The sequence below is a fragment of the Lithobates pipiens genome, unplaced genomic scaffold (genome assembly GCF_037356315.1).
Source record: "Lithobates pipiens isolate NorthernLeopardFrog02 unplaced genomic scaffold, aLitPip1_a1.2 Scaffold_1, whole genome shotgun sequence".
NCBI lineage: Eukaryota > Metazoa > Chordata > Amphibia > Anura > Ranidae > Lithobates > Lithobates pipiens.
Window position 1 is genome coordinate 16,880,710 of NW_027507685.1, and position 23,844 is coordinate 16,904,553.

Genomic DNA, 23,844 nt, shown 5'->3' on the forward strand with positions numbered 1-23,844 from the left:
ATCCGGCGGACTTGAAATGAATGGACTCGCCCACACACGTGGAGGAAAATCCGCTCATTTTGAGCGCGTCTCTAGGTAGCCGGGGCCAGTGAAGGAGGCGTCGCCTGGTATGGACTTAAAGGGGAAACCCTACGCCGAAAAATCAGCGTGGGGGTCCCCCCCTAGGTCCACATTAGACCCTTATCCAAGCACGCAACCCGGCCGGCCAGGAAAGGGGGTGGGGACGAGCGACGGCTCCCCCCCCTCCTGAGCCGTACCAGGCCGCGTGCCCTCAACATGGGGGGTGCCGCCGCGCAGCCACCCCAAAGCACCTTGTCTCCATGTTGACGAGGACAAGGGCCTCTTCCCGACAACCCTGGCCATTGGTTGTCGGGGTCTGCGGGGGGGCTTATCGGAACCCGGGAGCCCCTGTAATAAGGGGGCCCCCGGATACCGGCCCCCTGCCCCATGTCAATGAGTATGGGGGTACAATGTACCCCTACCCATTCACCTGTGAAAAGAAAAAAAAAAAAAAAAAAAAAAACACACAAGGGTTAAAATAGTTTATTGCACAGCTCCGGGGGTTTTCTGTCCTTCTCCGGGGGTCTTCTCGCCGGACTCCTCCGCTGTCTTCTGCTAGCTCTTTTGCTAGCGGAGGAGCCCGGCTTTCTTCTTCGCCGCCGTCCTCTTCTTCCGACTTCGGGGGTCTTGTCCCCCTCTTTGGTTCTTCTTGCCAGGCCACCGCGCCTTCTTCTAGCTCTTTTACAGGCGGTCTTCTGTTGCCGCTGTCGCCATCTTCTGTTCTTCTCTTCCTCTCTTCAAATGTTGCCTCGTCGCATCCTCCGCTCACAATGGTAGGGACGCGGCGACTTATATAGGCACATCGCCGGATGATGTCCCCAACTATTATGATGTCACAGTCCCAGAGGATGCTGGGACTGTGACATAATAGGCGGGGACATCATCCGGCGATGTCCCTATATAAGTCGCCGCGCGCCACGTCCCTGCCATTGTGATTGGAGGATGCGTCGAGGCAACATCTGAAGAGAAGAACAGAAGACGGCGACAGAAGACCGGGCCACCGCCTGTAAAAGAGCTAGAAGGCGCGGTGGCCCGGCAAGAAGAATCGAAGAGGGGGACAAGACCCCCCGAAGTCGGAAGAGGGCGGCGAACAAGAAGGCCGGGCTCTTCCGCTAGCAAAAGAGCTAGCAGAAGATAGCGGAGGAGTCTGGCAAGAAGACCCCCGAAGACGGACAGAAGACCCCCGGAGCTGGGCAATAAACTATTTTAATCCTTGTGTGTTTTTTTTTTTACACAGGTGAATGGGTAGGGGTACATTGTACCCCATACTCATTCACACAGGGTGGGGGGCCGGTATCAGTGGGGCCCCCTTATTAAAGGGGGCTCCCGGATTCCGATAAGCCCCCCGCCCGCAGACCCCGACAACCAACGGCCAGGGTTGTCGGGAAGAGGCCCTTGTCCTTATCAATATGGCGCGGCCCCCCCTTCCCCAAGGCACCCCCCCATTGAGAGCACACGGCCCGGTACGGCTGAGGGGGGGGGGCTCGTTCGTCCCCCACCCCCTTTCCTGACCGGCCGGGTAGCGTGCTCGGATAAGTGTCTAATGTGTGTAGTAATATGGCTGAACCAGAGTGACTCCATCTTTGTAAGTTCATATGGGATTGTGCTTAGATTCTGTATCTGCAGACTGTAGCAGTTTTTCTGTAAGCATGCACATAAGGAAATATAGCTTGCATAGGCAGTCTCGTTCTATGCGGTCTAAATAAAGAGATTGTGTCACAATATGTCTGGGCCACATATCCCATGACTGTGATTCAGAAGCAGATGACATGAGTAATGATGGTGTGTAATGTACGCCTATGTATTAACCACACCCATGTTCTATGCAATGATTGGCTGATAAGGGTGCATATAAAGTGCAGCCCCTCCCACAATAAATTAGACAACTCCTGAACTTTGGTCTCGACTCATCTCTTATTGTCTTTGTCAGGATGTTTGTCTCCTAATGCTGCAGCATTAGTATAAAGGGTTTCTTGAGTATTGTAATTGCGTTAGTTACACCTAGCGGGTCTTTGTCAGGTATATAGAAATACCATTTTAATAACAATGTGGACCTAGGGGGGACCCCCACGCCGATTTTTCGGCGTAGGGGGTTCCCCTTAAAGTCCATACCAGGTGACGGGGCCAGCGACGCCTCCTTCGCTGGCCCCGGCTACCTGGAGATGCACTCAAAATGAGCGGACTTTTCTCCGGGCGGGAAAAGTCAGTTCATTTCAAAAGTACGGCGGACTGGCGCACACACAGCCGGATTGTCCGATGAAATGCGACTCTGGCGGAAAGATTGGAGTGCAAAACTACTTTCCAAGTCCGCCGGACTTTTGGGTAAAAAAAAAGTCTGCTGGAGCCTACACACAGGGGGACTTTTCCACTAGATTGTTTGATCGTGTGTACGAGGCATAAGAAGTCCTTCTTAGTTTTGTACAGGGACAAGGTGGTCACCAACAGCTGGCTTCTGTCAGAGCTGCTGCCATACACACGGGCCAAAAGTCAGACAGTTTTTATTGAACCGGCAAATGCCGCCCAGCATTCGGCCTGAGTGTACTGGGCTTAAGGATACATCTGTTCCGTATGGTATAATCATAAGAAAACCTTTTACTCCATCAGTAAAATCTTTTTCTGGAGTACAGTAGAGGACTCTCTCCTCTGCTCTTATGGCCTCTTTTATGCCTGCTACAAAAAACAGAGGCTAGCCGGGAGTGGGAGCTGTTTAGGGGGTTTATGGTGTCTCGTCAACTGAAGGCAGGTGAATATAACAACCAGTTTATATTTAAAGCCCATGTTCCTTACTGTACGCCAAGAAAATGATTTTATTGGCAAGTAAAACAATCCTACCCCCCCCTTTTTGTAGACTATTTCAGGAGTAACCAGTACATTAGATTCTTCATCTCCCTCCTCTGTATGACCGACAATGCTTCTTTACCTATTGCTGCATCAACAAGCTGCATAGTTTAACCACCTTGACACCAGCACGTTTATTAATGTTCACAAAATTGTAGGAAAAACAAGATCACCTTGGTGCATCTACTTTCTAAAACAAGAGTCATTTTGGTAGTGTTAATGTCCTGGAAATTTTAGTGTGCCTTATAAAGAGAAGAAATCGTTAAACTATGACAGCACTAAAAATGGTCTGGCAGTGAATGAGGTATATACTAAAGTATAAATAAAAAAAAATATATATAAATGATACATATACAATCATAATATACATTCTATACATTATTCTTGCTACAGCAGTTTTTTTACCCCCCATCCTTATCTAGATGCATCATCTCAGATATATACTGAACAGTACGCAGTGGATGCAACTCATCCACCAAGGGCGCTAGCTGCAACTTGTTATATACAGATTACCACTAGAGGGACAATTTGCAAATCTGTATATAGTACACCATCATGGAAATATGGCACAGCAAGTGGGCTCCAAGGATGTATACGAGTTTCTACAAATCGTGAGCAGCACACATTATTGAAGTGATTTCACCAACATATCTGTCCATAACTATCCTGTAATCAGGCTTTTAAAGCAAGTCGTAATAGGTTTTGTTTTCACACCCAGTCTAGCAAAAGGCAACTAAAAATTATAGTTTGAATGCAAGTTCAGTACACCTAAACAAAGATTTTAGCTTTTGATGCACCTCAAGCAATAAACAAATCTGAAATAAGAATTAGGTGATTTGAAAGTTTGATCAAACCCATCCATTAAAAAAAAAATTGAAATTAAAGTCCTGGGTAAAAAATATAATGTTTATACCATTACCTTTACAATCTAACCGCTACTCCTACGTCTCTGATTTAGTTACTAATTGCATGACATCTGGGCTACACACTGCCAAGCTGCCAGTCTCCCTGCCCAATAAAAGCTTTTCTGTGGCCATTTTGGGCACTCTTGTTGAACAGAGTGCAATCAGGTGGGTGGACGTAGGCTCAAACATGAGATATTAACGCCTTTGCAGAGTTACACTTTATCAGATGCACAGATGGGGGTTTTCAGGATGACAAATATGCATCTTTTAGCAACTGCTATTAGGCAGGGTTTTACAAAACCTAAATGGTTGACAGGCTCCCTTAAAACAAATACTAGCCTTACAGTGGAAGCAAACTACTGCATTTTTAAACAGAAAACATTCACAAAATAATTCAAATTTAAGATAGAAGCCTTACAATTATCTGATCCACCATCTGACATCAATGCAAGGTCACATATTGTATTTCTGGTTTGTATGAAATTTGTAATTTTTTTTTTTTAACTCTTTAACCAATTGTTATGAAATAAAGTACATCAATGACCTTGCTCCTTTGCAACCTCCGGTAAGTACGTGGCGGTTCTTTTGGATCCTTTTTCATTGATGAATTCTATTCTAATGCCATGTACACCCACCTGAAAGAAACCGGTAGTTTGGTTAGTACATTGCAGCAGAGATAATATAACAATTATTCTAGAGCTGCGTGGAAGGTCACAAAGAATTTTGGCCATTTCCCTTGCTTGTCCTTTAGAAGTTAACGCTGCAAAATAAAAAAAGGAGTTTATATGTTAAACTGGAGGTACAAAGATGGCAAGCTGAACTGTCTGCAAAATAAATAAAAGAGTGAAGAATGAGAAGTGATGTGCTACACTCGGGGATGGGGGGGAAAGCAAAAAACACTTGCAGTGGGGCTCCCCCTCACAAGTGTTAAATGCTCATCTTGGTCTAGTGTACCATTAAAAAAGGCACAGACTCTCCTCTTCCCTCCAACGATCTTTGTTGTGGGCAGGCCCCTAGTGTCCTTCACAATGTTAGGCTGATGAGGACATTAGGGTACCTACAACTTTTTCAGAGCACCAAAGTAAAACTGCATTTAAGAGGCACCCTAGACAAAAATGAATTGAGCTTTAAATCATGTATGATGCCCAGCAACAATGGAGGTAACCACTGACAAGCAAAATCTTTCAGAAAATGCAGTCAATCTGTTAAATATCACTGTTTTGTACCTCATGCTATACTTTACATATATAGTGTAGTGTAATTAAAGCAAAGTCCCACCAAAAAAAAAAAAATTAAATTCAGCAGCTACAAATACTGCAGCTGCTGACTTAAAATATGAACACTTACCTGTCCAGGGCGCCCGCGATGTTCTCACCCCAAGACGACCTGTCCCTTGGCTCCCAGAGCAGCAACTTTTTTGGCTTTGATGCTTTTCCGATATCCATTTTAGTCTGCGGCACTTTTAAATCCCCGCACATGAGGTTACATTATTACATTTTGGTAGTGCTCAGAGAGTGAGGTCAAGTTGCAATGCCAGTTAGCTGTATGGAAGTTGGGCTGGAGCAATAAGGGTCAATGGAAAATCTCTGCAAGCTCTGGAACACCTACCAAATAATCTGTTTGGTGGCCTAAAGAGTGGCATTTCCCTAATTGCAAAACTAAAATACTCCAAGTGTAATGATTTTCCACTTTACTGAAAATGGGCACCCCTTCAACATTAAACATAAAACAAAGCTTATGCGAGGATGGATAAAAAATATGACCAAAACATATCTTTGAGGACGTGGACTTTTGAGGCTATTGTACAAGTCTGCAAAAAAGCATTTACAACAAAAAATAAAAAGCCGTCTGCACACAGTACATCTAGAATATATTGATTAAAAAAATATAGCGAAGCTCAACAGGTCAATACTACTTCAATAGCATTAGTTAGACAGTAAACACCAGAGCTATATTTAACAGACTGATATTCCTGGAATGCAGACAGCTTACTTTAGAATGAGATAGTACATGGACACAACAAAGCCAAGACATTCGGGAATGCACATAACTTGCAACTCTGGATGCGTAAAATTAATCTTGTGCCAGGATGGATGATGAATCCTTATGGCATAAATGATAGAGCTTACCCATTCACACAGTGATGAATGATAGAGCTGACCCATTCACGCAGTGATGAATGAGAGCTGACCCATTCACACAGTGATCAGTTTATTCACAAGCGAATGAATGATAGAGCTGACCCATTCACGCATTGAGCAGATTATTCACAAACGAACGAATGATAGAGCTGACATTCACAAGCGAATGATAGAGCTGACCCATTCACAGTGATCAGATTATTCACAAGCGAATGCTCAGGCATTTGCATGATCTCCAGTTTACGTGACATGCACATCCATTATCCAGGGAATTACTGGCAAAATCCTAATTACTGTCTATGTGGTAATAGTAGTAGACAGAACAAACCTACTGTACATCTATTCCTTACTGCTGTAACAATTGAGATGAACAGCACATTTAATAAACTCATCAGGGCATTCAATGTTTTAGTATGCAGTTTTTCTAATTCAACTGAATGAAAAACATGCTGGCACATTGTGATAGTATAAATCGTTGTGCAATCTCTTTGCCTGTGAGGCCACCCTAAACAAAACATGTACAACATGTTCACTAAATCACCTCTAGTTACAAACATTTGACTTTTATCCATGCAACACAACTGAGGGTGGCCATACATTATACAATTTTCCTATTCAGTTTTCTTTTAGATTGACCAAAACCATATACCGTATATACTCGAGTATAAGCCGAGATTTTCAGCCTCTTTGAGGCTGAAAGTGCCCCCCTCGGCTTATACTCGAGTCATCGCCGTCTGCCTGCCCGATCAGCGTGTCGAGCAGACAGACGGCGGCCATTCTACTATTCAAAAGCCGCGCCTCCCTGTCTGTGATAGGCGGAACACTCAATTTCCCAGCAGTCAGTGGTCCACCTATCACGGACGTCCGCTCATCCTCATACTACGGACGAGGATGAGAGGATGTCCGTGATAGGCGGAACACAGACTGCTGGGAAATTGAGTGTTCCGCCCATCACAGACGGAGGCGCGGCTTTTGAACAGTGGAATGGCCGCCGAGGCGCCGACGCCGTCTGTCAGACGAGAAGAGCGGCGATCCTGGCATGGCAGAAGCACAGGCTCGGGACACAGGGATGGACGGACACACAGGGATGGACGGACACGTCTCACCCTCGGCTTATACACGAGTCAATAAGTTTCCCAGTTTTTTTTGTGGTAAATTGGGGGCCTCGGCTTATATTCGGGTCGGCCTATACTCGAGTATATACGGTAATAGGAGGTCAAAACTAAACACTTAATATGTATGCAGTCAGGCAGGCCCTTGCACTACACAGTTGAAGGTAAATCTAAAGAAAATTAAAGAAAATTGTATAGCGTATGGCCAGCCTAACTTACAAACTAAGCATAGCCACCCCTACTGACCAGAGGTGTCAACAGAATACATTACTTGAATGCATGGTGCCAAAAACCAGGTGGATAAAAAGATAAAAAAATAAAAAAAATCAAATTTTTATCAAAGGCTTTTGGAGTAAATAGCTATCAAAGATAGTTTCCTATTTAAGATACATTAATAATTTAGTTTATTCAGGATGAAATGGAGCTTATTTATGTAGCATGAGGCTCTTTATTCCACAATATTTACATTTTTGGTAAACTCAATGCTGAGCTCAATGCTGAGCTCAATGCTGAGCTCAATGCTGAGCTCAATGCTGAGCTCAATGCTGAGCTCAATGCTGAGCTCAATGCTGAGCTCAATGCTGAGCTCAATGCTGAGCTCAATGCTGAGCTCAATGCTGAGCTCAATGCTGAGCTCAATGCTGAGCTCAATGCTGAGCTCAATGCTGAGCTCAATGCTGAGCTCAATGCTGAGCTCTGCAAGCTGAGATAACATGCACTGCATTTATGCATTCACACAATTTCACAGTAACCACAAGATAAAACAAAGTTCAGCAATATTCTTTCATCCCATTACTTTGCAACTCTGTAAATCTATGTACACTAAAAACTGTACGATTGTTCAAAGAGAAAGGCATCTGTACCCAGCTCCAAGTGTGAGGAGGAAAGGCAAGCAGTAAAAATGCGAAAACCTAAGAAACTTCTAAACCTTGTGACCTTTCTGCACATGCTTAATTCCTCCCTTGAGGAGCAATATGGAAGCAGGCCGTAAGACTCAGTTTGGGAATATTTATTAACCTGACAGCTTTTTACTCTAAAGAGGAAGCTTTCATTTTTTTGCAAATAGTAAACATTCCAACAGCAAGAATGAGTCCTTGCATTTAAAGAGCACCTGTCATTTCAGATCCATCATGGCAGCACCGGTTAGCGGGCATCCACTCACCTGCTGCAGCCACATGCCTCACCATGTTGTGTCACTGCCACATCACCAGCCATACTAATTGGGACAGTCGGCGTCAGCGTGTCAAAGGAGGAGTCGCTGTGGGACAGAGATGACAGTTGCTCTTTAAAAATTATGATTTAAATCAAGACTTTACAAGGGATTTAAAATACTTGATTTAAGATTTGTTAGATATAATTTTAACAGCTTCCGGACCAGCCGCCAGTTTTACTGCAGCAGGTTAGCTCCCCCGGGCAAAATGTCACCTTACGTCGCTTTGCCTTTCGGCCACTGGGGGGGGGGGGGGGGGGGGGGCTTCCGCGGCTTGCCGACGCGAGTGCCTGGCGGGTGCGATGAGCACCGGGAAACCGCACATGGCAGAGCAATAACCGGGATCTGTGTGTGCAAACACACAGATCCCGGTCCTCTCAGGGGAGAAGAGACTGAGTGTTCATACTGATGATGAACACCGACCTGTCATCTCTCCTAGTCAGTCCCATCCCCAATTAGAACACAGTGAGGGAACAGTTAACCCCTTGATTGCCCCCTAATGTTAACCCCTTCACTGCCAGTGACATTTACAGAAATCAGTGCATTTTTATAGCACTGATCGTTGTATTATTGTCACTGTCAAAAGTGTCTGAGGTGACCACTGCAATATCACAGCCCGAAAAATAAAAATGGCATAAATGTATCCCCTATTTTGTAGGCTCTATAACTTTTGCACAAACCAATCCATATATCCTTATTGCAATTTTTACCAAAAATATGTCGAAGAATACATATTGGCATAAACTGAGGGAAAAAAAAAAAATTGGGATATTATAGCAAAAAGATAGTGTTTTTTTCCTAAATTGCCGCTCTTTATAGGATTTTTATAACAGCTTACCTGTAAAATCCTTTTCTTGAAGTACATCACGGGACAGAGCCACAGTAATTACTGTATTGGTTATATGGCACCTTCAGGTAGGTCATGGACACTGGCACACCCTAGACAGGAAGTTCAATTGCCCATATAACCCCTCCCCTTACTGGGAGCAACTCAGTTTTGTAGCAAAGCAACCAAAGAGGGGAGGGACCTCTGTATCCCATGATGTACTCCAAGAAAAGGATTTTACAGGTAAGTTGTTATAAAAATCCTATTTCCTTTATCGTACCTCACAGGACACAAAGCTACAGTAATTACTGTATGGAATGTCCCAGAGCAATGCCACCTGAAGGAAGGTGACAAACACAAGTAGGGTGCAATCAGACCCGAGGACCTATACTGCTGCCTGCAGTACACTGCGCTCAGAGGCGATATCCTCATGAATTCTTACAGCCACCTGATAGAATCTGGTGAATGCATGGACTGAAAACCAAGTTGCGGCCTTGCAGATTCGAGCCATGGAGCCTTGGTGATGTGCTGCCCATGAAGCACTAACAGCCCTGGTGGAGTGCGCTTTGATTTGAAAAGGTGGAACTTTCCTCTTCAAACCATAAGCTCGAATTACTTGCCAAATCCATTTTGATGCCACGTGTCCTTTTCTAGGACCTTCAGGCAATACAAACAAAATATCTGTTTAGCGAAACTGAGCAGTCACCTTCAATAGATTTTGACTGCTCTCACTGCATCCAAAGAATGTAGTGACTTGTATTCCTTAGAACAGGGTTCTGGAAAAAAAATGAAGGTAAAACAATATCCTGGTTTAGGTGAAAACCTGAAACCATCTTTGGCAGAAAGATAAGATGTGGACGCAATACTATATTCTTGTGAATGATTAAAGATGGCTCTTTACAAGAAAGAGCCGCCAACTCAGATACCCTTCTTGCAGAAGAAATGTCTACCAGAAAAGAAAAAAAAAACAGGTTCCTTGTCAAAAATGCTAAAGGAATATGTCATATTGTCTCAAAAGGCTGTTTCTGTAACGTCAACAGAACTAAATTCAAGTCCCAATGGTTCAGGGGTGCTCTAATCTGTGGATTCAGCCACGCTACAGCCTGTATAAAGCTTCGGACCAAAGAATGCGAAGCAATCAGACGTTGAAACAATACCGATAAGGCTGAGACTTTGCACTTGATAGTACTCAAAGCCAGTTTTATCTCTAACCCCATCTGCAGAAGGGCAAGGATTCTACGTATGACATACTTTCTAGGATGCCAAACTCTGGATTCACACCAGGAAATATATGCCTTCCAGACTCTCAATGACTCTGGAAGCTGGCTTCCTTGCATTAATCAAAGTAGATATCATTGGGCCTGAAAGCCCACGATTCTTCAGAATGTGGGTTTCAACAGCCAAACCGTTAAATTTTGCATTTGTAAAGTAGGCTGGAACACTGGTCCCTGTGATAGCAGGTCTGGACGTGGTGGTAGGGGCCATGAGGCAAGCCAAGGTAGGGGCCTTGGGGGCAAGCTGCACATGCTCAGTTTGGTGTGTATTGCTATATTTTTAGTTTGGAAGAGTGCCTGTGATCAGCACAGGGCCAATTAGCATGGTCCAAAGAGGGTCAAGGGTCCTGCAATCTCATAAAAATCCAGGGAGCATGAAAACTCCTCCTACAAGCTTTAACTAGACACTGATCGAAGTCACAAGATTGCTCTAACTGCTGATGAGAAAAGGTATTTAGCATTTTATATAAAAAATATATATATTATATATTTCATTCTAAATTATACATACACGTTAACTGTTTGGATGTTTGTTTTGTTTAATAAATGTAAGAAATTTTCTTTATCACCAAGACCCCTTTCACACCACACTGCCGAAAGCGTGCGCGGTAAAACGCCACTTTTACCCCCCCGCTAGCGGCCGCGAAAGGGTTAAACCCGCCAGAAATACGCCGCAATAGCGGCGTTTTGCCGGCAGTATTACAGCGTTGCCCATTGATTTCAATAGGGAGCAGCGGTGGAGGAGCGGTAAACACACCGCTCCTTCACCGTTCCAAAGAAGCTGCTGGCAGGACTTTTTTCTGACGTCCTGCCAGTACACCGCTGTAGTGTGAAAGCCCTCGGGGCTTTCACACTACACACAATGGTGCAGCTTCTTTAGGGTGTTTTGCAAGCGCTATTTCTAATGCTATAGCGCCTGCAAAACGCCCTGGTGTGAAAGGGGTCTGAAGGCTGCTTTCACACTGGAGCGAGCAGGCGTTGACGTTAAAACGCTGGCCGTTTTAGCGGCGCTTTACCGTTATTTTAGCGGGGCACTTATAATTCAGCTAGCGGCCCAGGAAGGGGTTTAATGTGCCCATGAAGCGCCGCTGCCAAATCACATTGCAGGTGCTTTGGCAGCGGTGCCCATTCATTTCAATGGGCAGGAGTGGTGGAGGAGCGGTATACACCACTTAAAAGATGCTGCTTGCAGGACTTTTTTTTTTACGTCCTGCCAGCACATCTCCTCAGTGTGAAAGCACTCGGGGCTTCCACACAGACTGCAGGGGAGCCGTTTTTCAGGCACTTTACAGGCGCTATTTTAAAGCGCCTGAAAAACGCCCCAGTGGGAAAGGTGTCTAACTGTTAGATTTTATGAGATGAAAGGGGAAAAAAAATAAAATATATAATCGGCCATGGCGATTTCTAAATATCGGTATCAGCCAGAGAAAAACCCATATTGGTCGACCTCTAATATGTGGCGCGCGAATTGCACATTTTTAAGAACTTTTATGGTGAAAAATAGGATATTGTGGGTCGGCGTTCACGATTATACAGATTGAATTGGATTTTTATATTTGCGAATTCTTAAGTGGGGAGGGTTCCACCACTGTTAACAAAAGGCAATTTTTATTTTGAAGATTTTTCTATACATTGCTGATATATCCCTTTATATGGTAGGGTATCTAGAAACCCTCAGCTGGCAGGGATTGGAAAGTTCCATATCACCCATAAGTACATTTTGGGGGATATTTTACTGTGTTGGAGGGTCTCACCATTATTTTACAAAGTTTTAATTTAAGGTTCGCTATAAAAAACTTGCACTATTGAGAGAATGCACTGCACTTCTTTGCTTCATATATTCAACAAGGGAGTGTTTAGCAGCAACTGAATAGACACTTATAGATAACATACAGTGGATAGAAAAAGTTCACCTACCCCCATTAAAATGTAGTTTGTGATGTGTTAAAAAAAAAAAAAAAAAAAGGCGACAAGTATTACAGCGCCGGTTCCCGCATCGCTTCTATCCTGCAAGCAGTTCATTACCCTCTGCGAACTGCTGCAGTTGTCAATACCATGTTAATGACAACCCCAGATCGCCTTGGAGATCGCAGTGCGAACTGTGAACCCGCACAGGAATCAGCCTAGGTTCACATGTGTTATCTCAGACATTGCATGTGATTCACACCCACACCCTAGGTGCCAATCACATGTGATGTTTGCGCAATGCGAGTTCGGCCACAGTTGTATAACTGAACTCTCACACGAAAATAGTGGGTATTCCCACCTATGCAATCTGATTCATGTGAGCGTTCACATTTTGCACTGGTGGAGGAAAGTAAAAATATACTAATAAGGCTGCATAAGCATGCACACACTTGGGATCAGTTGACACCACAAAAATGCACTCAGTATATGTTCCAGATCAGTTTTTGCTTACAGTTCACACCACACGCAGTTCCAGTGCATTTTTGATACAATTTGCCATGTTCCATTACAGTTCTGTACAGAGAAAAAAAAAAAAAAAAAAAAAAAATGTAGCACGCTTTACTTTTCTGAAACGGAAACAGATTGGAACTGACTGCACTGGTGTGAACTAGAGCCATTCGAATACATGGAAAACCCTGCATGCATTTTTAGTGCAGAAAAAAAAAGCACACAGAACTGCATCTGGTGTGAACTAGCACTTAAAATACTTTGTTGAAGCACCTTTTGATTTTATTACAGCACTCAGTCTTTTAGGGTACGAGTCTATCAAGCATGGCACATCTTGGCTTGGCAATATTTGCCTACTCTTTGCAAAAACACTCCAAATCTGTCAGATTGTAAGGACATCTCCCGTGCACAGCCCTCTTCAGATTACCCCACAGATTTTCAAATTGCATTCAGGTCCAGGCCATTCCAAAACTTTAATCTTATTCTGGTGATTCATTTGGATGTATGCTTTGGGTGGTTGTGAGCTGAAAAATGAAGTTCATCAGCTTTAAAGCAGAAGCCTGAAGGTTTTGTGGCAATATTGACAGATATCTGGAGGTTAATAATTACCTCTAGCTTGACTAAGGCCCCTGTTCCAGCTGAAGAAAAACAGCCCCCAACCATGATGCTGCCACCACCATGCTTCACTGCGGGTATGGTGTTATTTTGGTGATGTGTAGTATTTGTGCAGTATTTTTGCACCAAACACCTCTCTTGGACGGTTACAAAGTTCAACCTTGGTTTCATCAGACCAGAACACATTTGCCCACATGCTTTATTTTGGGAGACTTCGGATGTGTTTTTTGCAAACTTTAGATGGGCTTGGATGTTTTCTTCGTAAGAAAAGGCTCCCGTCTTGCCACTCTACACTATAGCTCAGACATATTTAGAATATGGAAGATTGTTGTCACCTGTACCACACAGCCAGTACTTGCCAGATATGCCTGCAGCTCCTTTAATGTTGCTGTAAGCCTCTTGGCAGCCTCCCTGACCAGTTTTCGTAGAGTCTTTTCATAAATTTTGGAGGGACATCCAGTTCTTGTTAATGTCAATGTTGTGCCATATTTTCTCCACTTGATGATGATTGTCTTCACTGTGTTCCATGGTATAACTAATGCCTTGGAAATTTTGTACCCTTCTCTTGCCCGATACCTTTAACAATGAGATCCCTCTGATGCTTTGGAATCTCTCGGCAGACTGTCGTATTGGCTGCAAGAAAAACGGCCACCATGCATTCAAATAACTGGCTCAAATGCATGTCAATGAGAGGTCCACCCCAGAATGGGTTAATCTTCCTCTACGCTCAAATGTGGCTGCTGGATCACTGGTAGAGTAAGCAGCATGGCTCTGCAAAAATGGCTGCCTCACAGCAAATGGTGGCCACAACGCGGCCTCGCATACCCCTCAAAGAAACACGGCATAGGAACCCACAGCAGAGTGGGTCCCCTTCCGCTCAGGGATGCCCAAGGCGGGGAGCCCAGGTTCTGCCCGATAGGACAGGAGGCAAACCAGAGACCGGGGGGAGGAGGGAACCCTGCACGACTAGCCACTCGAGTACCCACGCCTCTAAAATTGAGGGTCATCCACTTACCAATAAAAAAGAGCGTGCGAGTAAGGCTCCTGAGACAGATCTTCCACTCCACCGAAATGGGCTGTCTTGATAGGTTAACCCTGACACAGACCGCATGCACCGTCAAGTGTGTCCCGAGACGCTGCTCTGAGCATCCAGACAGCCGTGGATCAGACCAACTCTTTCCTCATTGGCACACTGACCCCAACAGGAGCCAATAGCACCTTGCTGCCATCTCAGCCAATGAGGGGAATCCTGGTCAACCGAGAGTCTACTACAACATCTCTGGATTGAGATGGGTTCAGGTAAGTATTGGGGGACTGAGGGGGGATGCTGCGCATAGAATGCATTAAGATAAAACACCTTCTGACTTTACAACCACTTTAAGTCTATTTGCTGCATTTCAACATATGCAAACAAATGTAAAGTAACTAAGATGTGCATAGAAAAAAAAAAAAAAAAGTATAATATATATATATATATATATATATATATATATATATATATATATATATATATATATATATATATATATATATATATTAGTACAAAGTGTAAATAGGATCCAAAGTTGTACACACACAGCTAATGTACAATTTAAGTAGTGCTTTAGCAAAAAGAATAAGCAGGACTATGAAGCTGAGAACCTTTGCATAACAACCAACAGCCATCAGTGAAGATTAAAACAGCTGGCTACCTTCGGATAAGATTAAATCAAATCCCCTTTTAGTCTATGAGCAGAGCATACGTCACAGAAATTATACAATCTGTCATGTTCTTTCTATGACCATTCCTGGAAATCACAAGAGCTGCAAGTAGTGTTCTTTCATCTGCGTGTAATATATTAACCTTTATATTGGTCTATGACAGTGAGCCTATGGTGGAAAAAAAAAACAAAAAAAAAAAACAAAAAAAAAAACACAACCCTCTTTAGAAAATATGCAAAAAGGACGGACAAATACTTTCAGTTTTGTCTATTTGTCACACTTAAAATAATTCAGAACGTTACTGTATTACACAAAAATAACCCTGGTAAATACAAAATGCAGTTTTTAACCACTTCAGCCCCGGAAGAATTACCCCCTTCCTGACGGGCCATTTTTTGCGATACGGCACTGCGTCTGACAATTGTGCGACATTGTACCCAAATAAAATTGATGTCCTTTTTCCCACAAATAGAGCTTTCTTTTGGTGCTACTTGATCACCTCTGCAGTTTATTTTTTGCGCAAAAAAAAAAATATTTTCACTTTTTGCTATAACCCAAATTATATTTAAAAAAAATAATATTTTTTCCTCAGTTTGGGCCAGCATTCTACATATTTTTTGTTAAAAACAAAAAGAAAAAAAAAAAAAAATTGCAATAAGCTTATATCACTTGGTTTGCGCAAAAGTTATAGCGCCTACAAAAGAGGTTATTGATTTATGGCCTTTTATTTTACTATTAATGGAGGAAATTTGCGATTTTTATCGGGACTTGTGACATTGCAGCGGACAGATCTATAAACCACTGGATTACTGTACAAATGTCACTGGCAGGGAAGGAGTTAACCACTAGGGACGATCAAGGGGTTAAAGGTGATGGCTGAATGTTTTCTGAGGGAATGGGACTGACTGAGGGAGGAAACAGATTGGTGTTCCTATATACTAGTATAACACACAATGTGTCTCCGCTTCCCTTGACAGGACGTGGATCTGTGCGTTTACACACCGATCCACGTTCCTGCTCTGTCACCAGCAACTGCCTGGCGGTCATCGTGGCCGATGGGCATGCAAATTGGCTCCTCAGTGACGCTGCGGTACCCGCCCCCTACACCCGGCAGGAAGTAAAGGATGCCATGATGCCCGCCCAGGATGAGATCTCATCTGTGTAAGTCATTCAACTATACGCCGGGGCTGAAGTGGTTAAATTACTTCATTTATTAAGGAAAAAAGTTGTCCAAACCTGCCTGGCCCTATGTAAAAAAGTAATTGCTCATAAAAGAACCCAAGACATCTAAGGAACTGCAGGTTTCAGTTGCCTCAGGTGTTCGTGATTCAAGAAAGACTGTGCAAAAATGGCATCCATGGAGGCTCATCTCACATTTCCCAAAAAACATCTTGATTATCCTTAAAGCGGTTCTGCACCTAAAATAAAAATATTAAAAGCCAGCAGCTACAAATATTGCAGCTGCTGACTTTTAATAAAATCACACTTACCTGTCCCAGGGTCCAGCGATGTCGGCGGCAGGTCTCGTGGCTGCCCCCGCCGCCATCCTCCGTCAGGGAATCGGGAAGTGAAGCATTACAGCTTTACTGCCCGGTTCCCTACTGCGCATGCGCGAGTCGTGCTGCGCGTCTCTTATGGTCCCCCGCTGTGTCTCTGGGAACTGTGTGTTTCCCAGAACACAACGGGGGGGGGGGGGGGGCGTCTGCGGGGGTCTGGCCGGAAGTGGGTGCAGTTACCTGGATTATCCAGGTAACTGCACCCTCTTCCCCCCTGAAAGGTGCCGATTGTGGCACCGGAGGGGGGGGGGGGGGAGGGATCAGATTAGCGGAACTTCCCCTTTAGGGTAAAGAACCGCTTTAAGATTTTTGGGCAAATATTCTGTTCACAGACCAAAGTTGAGCTTTTTGGAAGGTGTTAAATCTGATGTAAAATTAACGCAGCATTTCATAAAAATATCATACCAACAGTCAAACATGGTGGTGGTAGTATGATTGTCTGGGGCCACTTTGCAGCTTCAGAGCCTGGATGACTTCCCATAATTGATAGAACCATGTATTCTGCGCTCTACCAGAAAATCCTGAAGGAGAACGTTCAACCATCAGTTCATGACCTCAAGCGCACTAGCAGCAGAACAAAGATCCGAAACACCAGCAAGTCCAACGCTGAATGTCTCAAGAAAAGATTAAAAAAAGGTTTTGGAATGGCCTAGTCAACGTACAGACTTAAATCCGATTGGAAAGTGGTCAAGGTCCTGCCACACATCTCAACCACAGTACATCATATGACGTCCTGGGCTTTGAGTTGGGCTATCTGAATGACGACGGCAACTATCATTTTTCCCGCTGGCGATTGCCTGCACAGTAAGAACAATCGTAGCAGCTGTTCAGCCGCTTGATGGTTCTTACAGGCAGATGTTATGATGTCACGTCCAGCCTGGCAGTTGTAAACACTTCCGTGTAATCGTCTGGAAAGCCGAGATAGTGTTTTTTTATCTCAGGCTTTTACAGCCTGGAGGAGAAATGTGAGGTCTTATTGACCCCACATCTCTCCATATAGAGGACCTATCATGCACTATTCCTATTACAAGGGATGTTTACATTCCTTGTAATAGGAATAAAAGTGATGCTTTTAAAAAAAAAAAAAAAAAAAAAAAAAAAAAAAAGGAAAGTGCCCCCGTCTCCCGCACGCAGAAGCGAACGCATGCTACACCCATATACGTAAAAGGCATCAAGTCCACATGTGGGGTATCGCTGCAAACATTAAAGCGATAAAACTCTAAACAGGTAATCTTTAAATAATGAAAAAAAAAAAGCCTTGCCTATGGAGATTTTTAAAGTACCAAAGTTTGGCACCATTTCATGTGTGCGCAATTTTAAAGCATGCCATGTTAGGCATTCATTTACTCGGCGCAACGTCATCTTTTACATTATACAAAATTGTGCTAACTTTAGTGGGTTTCTTTTATTCATGGAGAAAAAAAAAAAAAAAAAAAAAACTTTAAATATTGCTGCGCATATACCATGCGACGTAAAAAGTTTTGATGACTGCCATTTTATTCCCTAAGGTCTCTGCTAAAAGTATATATATATATATATATATATATATATATATATATATATATATATATATATGTGTGTGTGTTTGGGGGCTGTAATGTCCTAGCACAAGGATTATAATTTTTACATGTGGTAGAGCTGCGCTCGCAACTAAATAGCAATTTGCGACAACAAAAGGAAAAACCAATATGCTCATAACCTATAGACCAGTAATAAGTGAATCTATATATGGCAATCCATTACATATTCATAGCATATAAACCAATGATGAATGAATCTATATAATAGTCCATGGGAACTGGTACAGGCTGGGAAAGATGATCCTTAGTGGGTAGCATATAGAAACATAATACCACCCATGCAGACAAAGGTGCATATATGCATTAGACAATCTGTCTTGTGATGATAGTGAATCACTGACACACAAAGTGTTTGCCCACCACATGAACACCACACTTACCAGCTAGCACAAATTGAATCACTTTTGGCTAATACCCAGCCAGGGCCTTTTCCTCCAAGGATGGCAAGCCCCCCGCCCCTCCGTCTCATGCACCTCCCAGCGCTGGGCTGTGTTTGGTTAAGATGGTGCTAGAACCCAAGCGGTATACACTGGTGGGTGGAGAGCTGGCATCTAGCCCATCCCCAAAAACCTGCGTAGTGCCTAAGTACTACTGTTGCAACAGCCTCAATTACTATTGAAAATGCTATGCTGAGGTGGCGTGAAAGAGGGGCGTTGAAGTATGTTCCATTGACCTATGTGAAAGACTTAGTAGAAAGGGGTGACCCTGGATGTCCTGCCACATACAATCCTTCATGAAAAACATTGTATAGGCCCATACACACGATCAGACTTTTTGACAACAAACATGCAAATTAGCTGTTTTGGAGCAACATCCGACCGTGTGTACGCTCCATCGGACAAACTTTTTTGGTTTTCATCGGACTTATTGGCTGTGCGAACGGACAAACTTTCTGGCAACAAAAGTCCGATGGAGCAAAGTCTGATCGTGTGTACAGAAAACCATAGGACTTTTGTACAAAGTACAAACAGGCATGCTCAGAACCAATGCAAAAGATCGGACAACAATACAGAAGTTGACCAAAGGTGGCGGTAAAGAGCAGAAAAAACCACATGATTTGGTGAAAGTTGGCTAAAAAAGTCCTGCTGTGTGTATGCAATACAAGTTCAGGGCCGACGCCCTTTGTACAAAAATCCAAGGGAAAGTTTGTACAAAGTCCTATCGTGTGTATGAGGCTTATGACTCCCTTATATAGAAGGGATCATTACTTCTAAATATGGTGTCTGAGGGAGGATTCTTGAACCTAGCGGAAGTATATGATCAGCTGCTTTACCAGTGAAACATGTGAGCTTATCTGGTCCGATTTCCCATCTGCTTGGAAAAGGCCCTGGCTGGGTATTAGCCACAAGCAATTCAGCTTGGGCAAGCTGGTAAGCATTTTATTTATGTGGTGGTAGACAAACATTTTGTCATTGTGATTCACCACTATCACAAGGAAGATTATCTAATGACTATATGCACCTTTGCCTGGATGGGTGGTGGTATGAATGTTTCTATACGCTACCTGTAAAGGATCATCTTTCCCATGGACTATCATTATATAGATTCTTTCCTCATTGTTTATATGTTACGAGCATATAATGGACTGCCATTATTACCAACTATAGATTCACTTATTACTGGTCTTTACTTTATAGGCATATTCGTTTTTCCCTTTTGTTGTCACATATTATATATTAGTTGAGAGGGTCCATGCTCGAAAACCCTCCCGCTGTGACTGAATTAAAACAAATCTGTGAAGAGGGGCGGGCCAAAATCCCTTGACAGCGATGTGAAAGACTCATTGCCAGTTATTGCAAACGCTTGATTCCAGGTGGCACAACAAGTTATGAGATTTAGGGAACAATGACTTTTCCACATAGGGCCAGGCAGGTTGACAGTTTTTTCCCTTAAAAAGAACGAAATAATTTAAAAACGTAATTTTGTATTTACTCAGGTTATCTTTGTGAAATATAAAAAGTTTCATGATCTGAATTAAAAGTGACAAATATACAAAATATGAATCAGGAAGGAGGCAAATATCTTTTCACAGCACTGTAGTTGTATCTTACCTTAATGCCTGGCTATGCAGGGTTTTAGTCCCAAGTCCTAGTAGAGGACATTACCTACACAATTTTTTTCTCCTTGACCACTGTACCCAATAGCAAGCCGCTTGCTATGGGGGGTACTGGTGCGTCCTTTCTCCAGAGACCTGCTCTATGCATTCATAAGACACAGAGCTGTGGCTTGGCCCCGCGCCTTCCACTCTGTTCATTGGCTCCCACCTCAGCCAATGAGGAGAGGGAGTCCCAGGACAGCCAAGGCTCACGTGCATGTCGATGGACTGAGGTGTGTAATAGAGGGGCTGCAGGGGGAGCAGCACACAGGTTGTTTTACCTTCATGCATGGAATGCATGAAGGTAAAAAACCTTCAGCCTTTAGGCTGGGTTCACACTGCAGCAATTTATGAGAACGGATGTGATTTGCACCGCAGTACAAATCACATACGATCTCTGTGCGATGCGAGTTCAGCCATACAGATAGTATGGCTTAATTCGCATCGCACACGGCCCAAACTTGCACAGGACCCTTTTTTGGTCCGCAGCAGAATCGGATCGCATGGGTGTTCACACCAGGCGATCCGATTCCTGTCGGAGTTTGCAGATCGCACTGCGAACTGATCTGGGGGTGTCATTAACGTTTCACTGACACTCCCAGCAGTTCGCATAGGGCAGTGTAAACTGAAGCCGGGAGGTATGCGATGCGGGAACCCGCAGCGGATTTGCGGCATTGCCGCATCGCTGTAATGTGAACCCAGCCTTACAGCCACTTTAAGGGTGGGTGTCAAACAGCTTAACCGCCTATTTTTATAGCCAAACCACAAAAACATACATATCTGGCAGTTGCACTAATCATAGCAAGACTTTATATATAAAAAAAATAAAAATAAAAAAAAAAGCATTAAAATTCATTATCCACTCTAAAAAGAAAACAGCAGATGTTACATACACTTGCTTTTTTCACGGTATTCCTCCTCGTTTCGTAGTGCCGGTTCACACTTGTGTGATGCGGGAGCCCTGCAAATCCACTGCGGGTTCCCGCATTGCACCCAACTCGCTGCAGTTCACACTGCCATATGCAAACGGCGGGGAGTGTCACATTGTTAATGAACACCCAATGCAATCCAATTCTGGTGTGGACCGGGAAAAAGGTCCTGTGCATGTTTAGTCCGAAAGTGATGCGATTTCAGCCATACTATCTGTATGGCTGAAATCGCATCACATGCGATCTTGCACCACCCAGCAGCATCAACTGGCAAAGCTGAATCGTTTCATGTGTGTTGCAGTGCTCACACGTAGATGTGAATGGACCTATATACGGTAGTTTATAGTCTTTACACACTAAAATGCCAAGTATAGAAGTGAACCAGCCACATAAAGAATGAGACCTCTGTTGAGTTTTGCTGCATCAAAAGAGCCAAGTGTAAAAAGGCCCTTAAGGAGGCAGTCAGCTGACAGTCAGCAATATGAGCATAAACTTTCCGGGAAAAGCAAATAAAAAGACTGACTATTGCTAAACTGGCAATGCGAAGCTTCAGTCAGGCAAACAAAGGAATAGCTCAGAGGCGCTAAACAATTTGGACCGTGTTACTGTTGCATGTTCAATAAAAAAAAAAAAAAAATTAGATCTTGAATAGATATGAGCATATCAATTCACATATTAAGCAAACTGGATGAATCTGATCATTTTCAGTTTATTCTCTTCAAGTAAATATGCATAATTCACAGGACAGTTCTTAAATTTGGGCAAACAGCAATTGCAAGGATCTGGAGAGACTGGGTGAATCTATGACTATTCAAGTTTATGCCGTCTTCTATTACAGAAGATTTCTTCCTTGAAATGTTTAGCAACCTGATATGGACTCTCAAGACACCTAAAAAAAAAAAAAAAAGATCTGGCAAAGCATTGGCATGGAGTTTATACACTACTTTGCAGAATAAAAGCAAGAACATATAAAATTATAGATAGATACACACAAAATAAATTATATATATATATATATATATATACACACACGCGCGTATATATATATATATGTGTGTGTGTGTGTGTGTGTGTGTGTGTGTGTGTGTGTGTATATATGTGTATATATATATATGTGTGTGTGTGTGTGTATATATATATGTGTGTGTGTGTGTGTGTATATATATGTGTGTGTGTATGTATGTGTGTATGTGTGTATGTGTGTATGTGTGTATGTGTGTATGTGTGTATGTGTGTATGTGTGTATGTGTGTATGTGTGTATGTGTGTGTGTGTGTGTGTATATATGTGTATATATGTGTATATATGTGTATATATGTGTATATATGTGTATATGTGTGTATATGTGTGTATATGTGTGTGTGTGTGTGTGTGTGTGTGTGTGTGTGTGTGTGTGTGTGTGTGTGTGTGTGTGTGTGTGTACACACACACACACACACACACACACACACACATCCCAAATGCGTCTTCAAATGATTGTTAGACTGTGGTGCTTAATGGGGCAGAATCTGATGCAGGTGGTTGTGTCCTCTGTAAAGTTCTGCGCAAGAGGTAGCTGCTACATAAATAAGGTTAAAAAAAACAAATTTATATTAATATATATCTGTCTCAAGATTCACTCAGCTCCACAGCCAGGCAATTTAAAAACTGATTCGCTCATCTCTACTCTTGAACATAAAGCAACTGACAAATCTGTAACACTGCAAAGACAGCTTGCTCAGCTTTTCTTACCTCCCAGTCCAAGTAATCACATACATCTTCAAAGTTTGTAAGCAGAGACACTGAGCAGAATAGCCGTGGCAGCTCATCCCTCGTCATTGGGGGAAAACGGCTATCTTTAAGGGCACTGAAATGATCAAGAAAAAAAATATTCTTTAAATAACCACAGCCAAATTAAAAAAAAAAAAAAAAAAAAAAAATACATAAAATAAGCTGTAGAAAGTAGTAATTGTAACAATAGAACGTACCTCTGGGAGAGTTGCTGATGAGCAGAAATTTTATCATTCGTAACATACTATTTATTTCCTAATGGCATACCAGTGTGGTCAGTTCCCAGACATTACAAAAAACGAACATGCTGCATTTTTTTCTGCACTTGACTGTACTGGATTTCAGTAAAATGCATCAAAAACACCCCTGAATGAACTAGAAAGCATCAAAAATAAGGCAGACACAAAGAAAAACACCTGAAATGCATCCGGAATGGATTTTACGTGTGAACCAGTCCCGAGTACATCATATGACCTCCTTCCGGAATGCGTGGCACAATCCGTCACTGGCTGTGTCTGGCAGACACAGCCGATGACTATACCGACCCGCTGCCATGACAAATGTAAATAGACGGCTTCCTTTCATGCCATTCACTTGTATGCAATTGTGTTGCTACCATGTTAACACTATTGCTCTGGTCACTTAACCACTTCCCGACTGCCAAAAGTATCTGATCTGTCCACTGCAATCCCGAAAAAAAAATAAAGATAAAAAAAATTGCAGGTCGCCACCATTACTAGAAGAAGAAAAAATTCCATAAATATATACCCCATTTTGTAGACGCTATAACTTTTGCACAAACCAATATACGCTCATTG

General features: G+C 43.0%; 1 protein-coding gene across 1 annotated transcript in view; it reads right to left on the reverse strand.

Annotated features, from left to right (window-relative positions):
- Positions 1 to 23,844, reverse strand: part of AMMECR1 (AMMECR nuclear protein 1) — a 244,754-nt gene that overhangs the window by 30,084 nt on the left and 190,826 nt on the right. Inside the window, exons 4-5 of the mRNA XM_077479542.1 lie at positions 22,988 to 23,102; positions 4,348 to 4,438 (exon numbers count right to left, since the gene is read on the reverse strand). Coding sequence (XP_077335668.1) covers positions 4,348 to 4,438; positions 22,988 to 23,102 — 206 coding nt within the window. The remainder of the gene's footprint in view (positions 1 to 4,347; positions 4,439 to 22,987; positions 23,103 to 23,844) is intronic.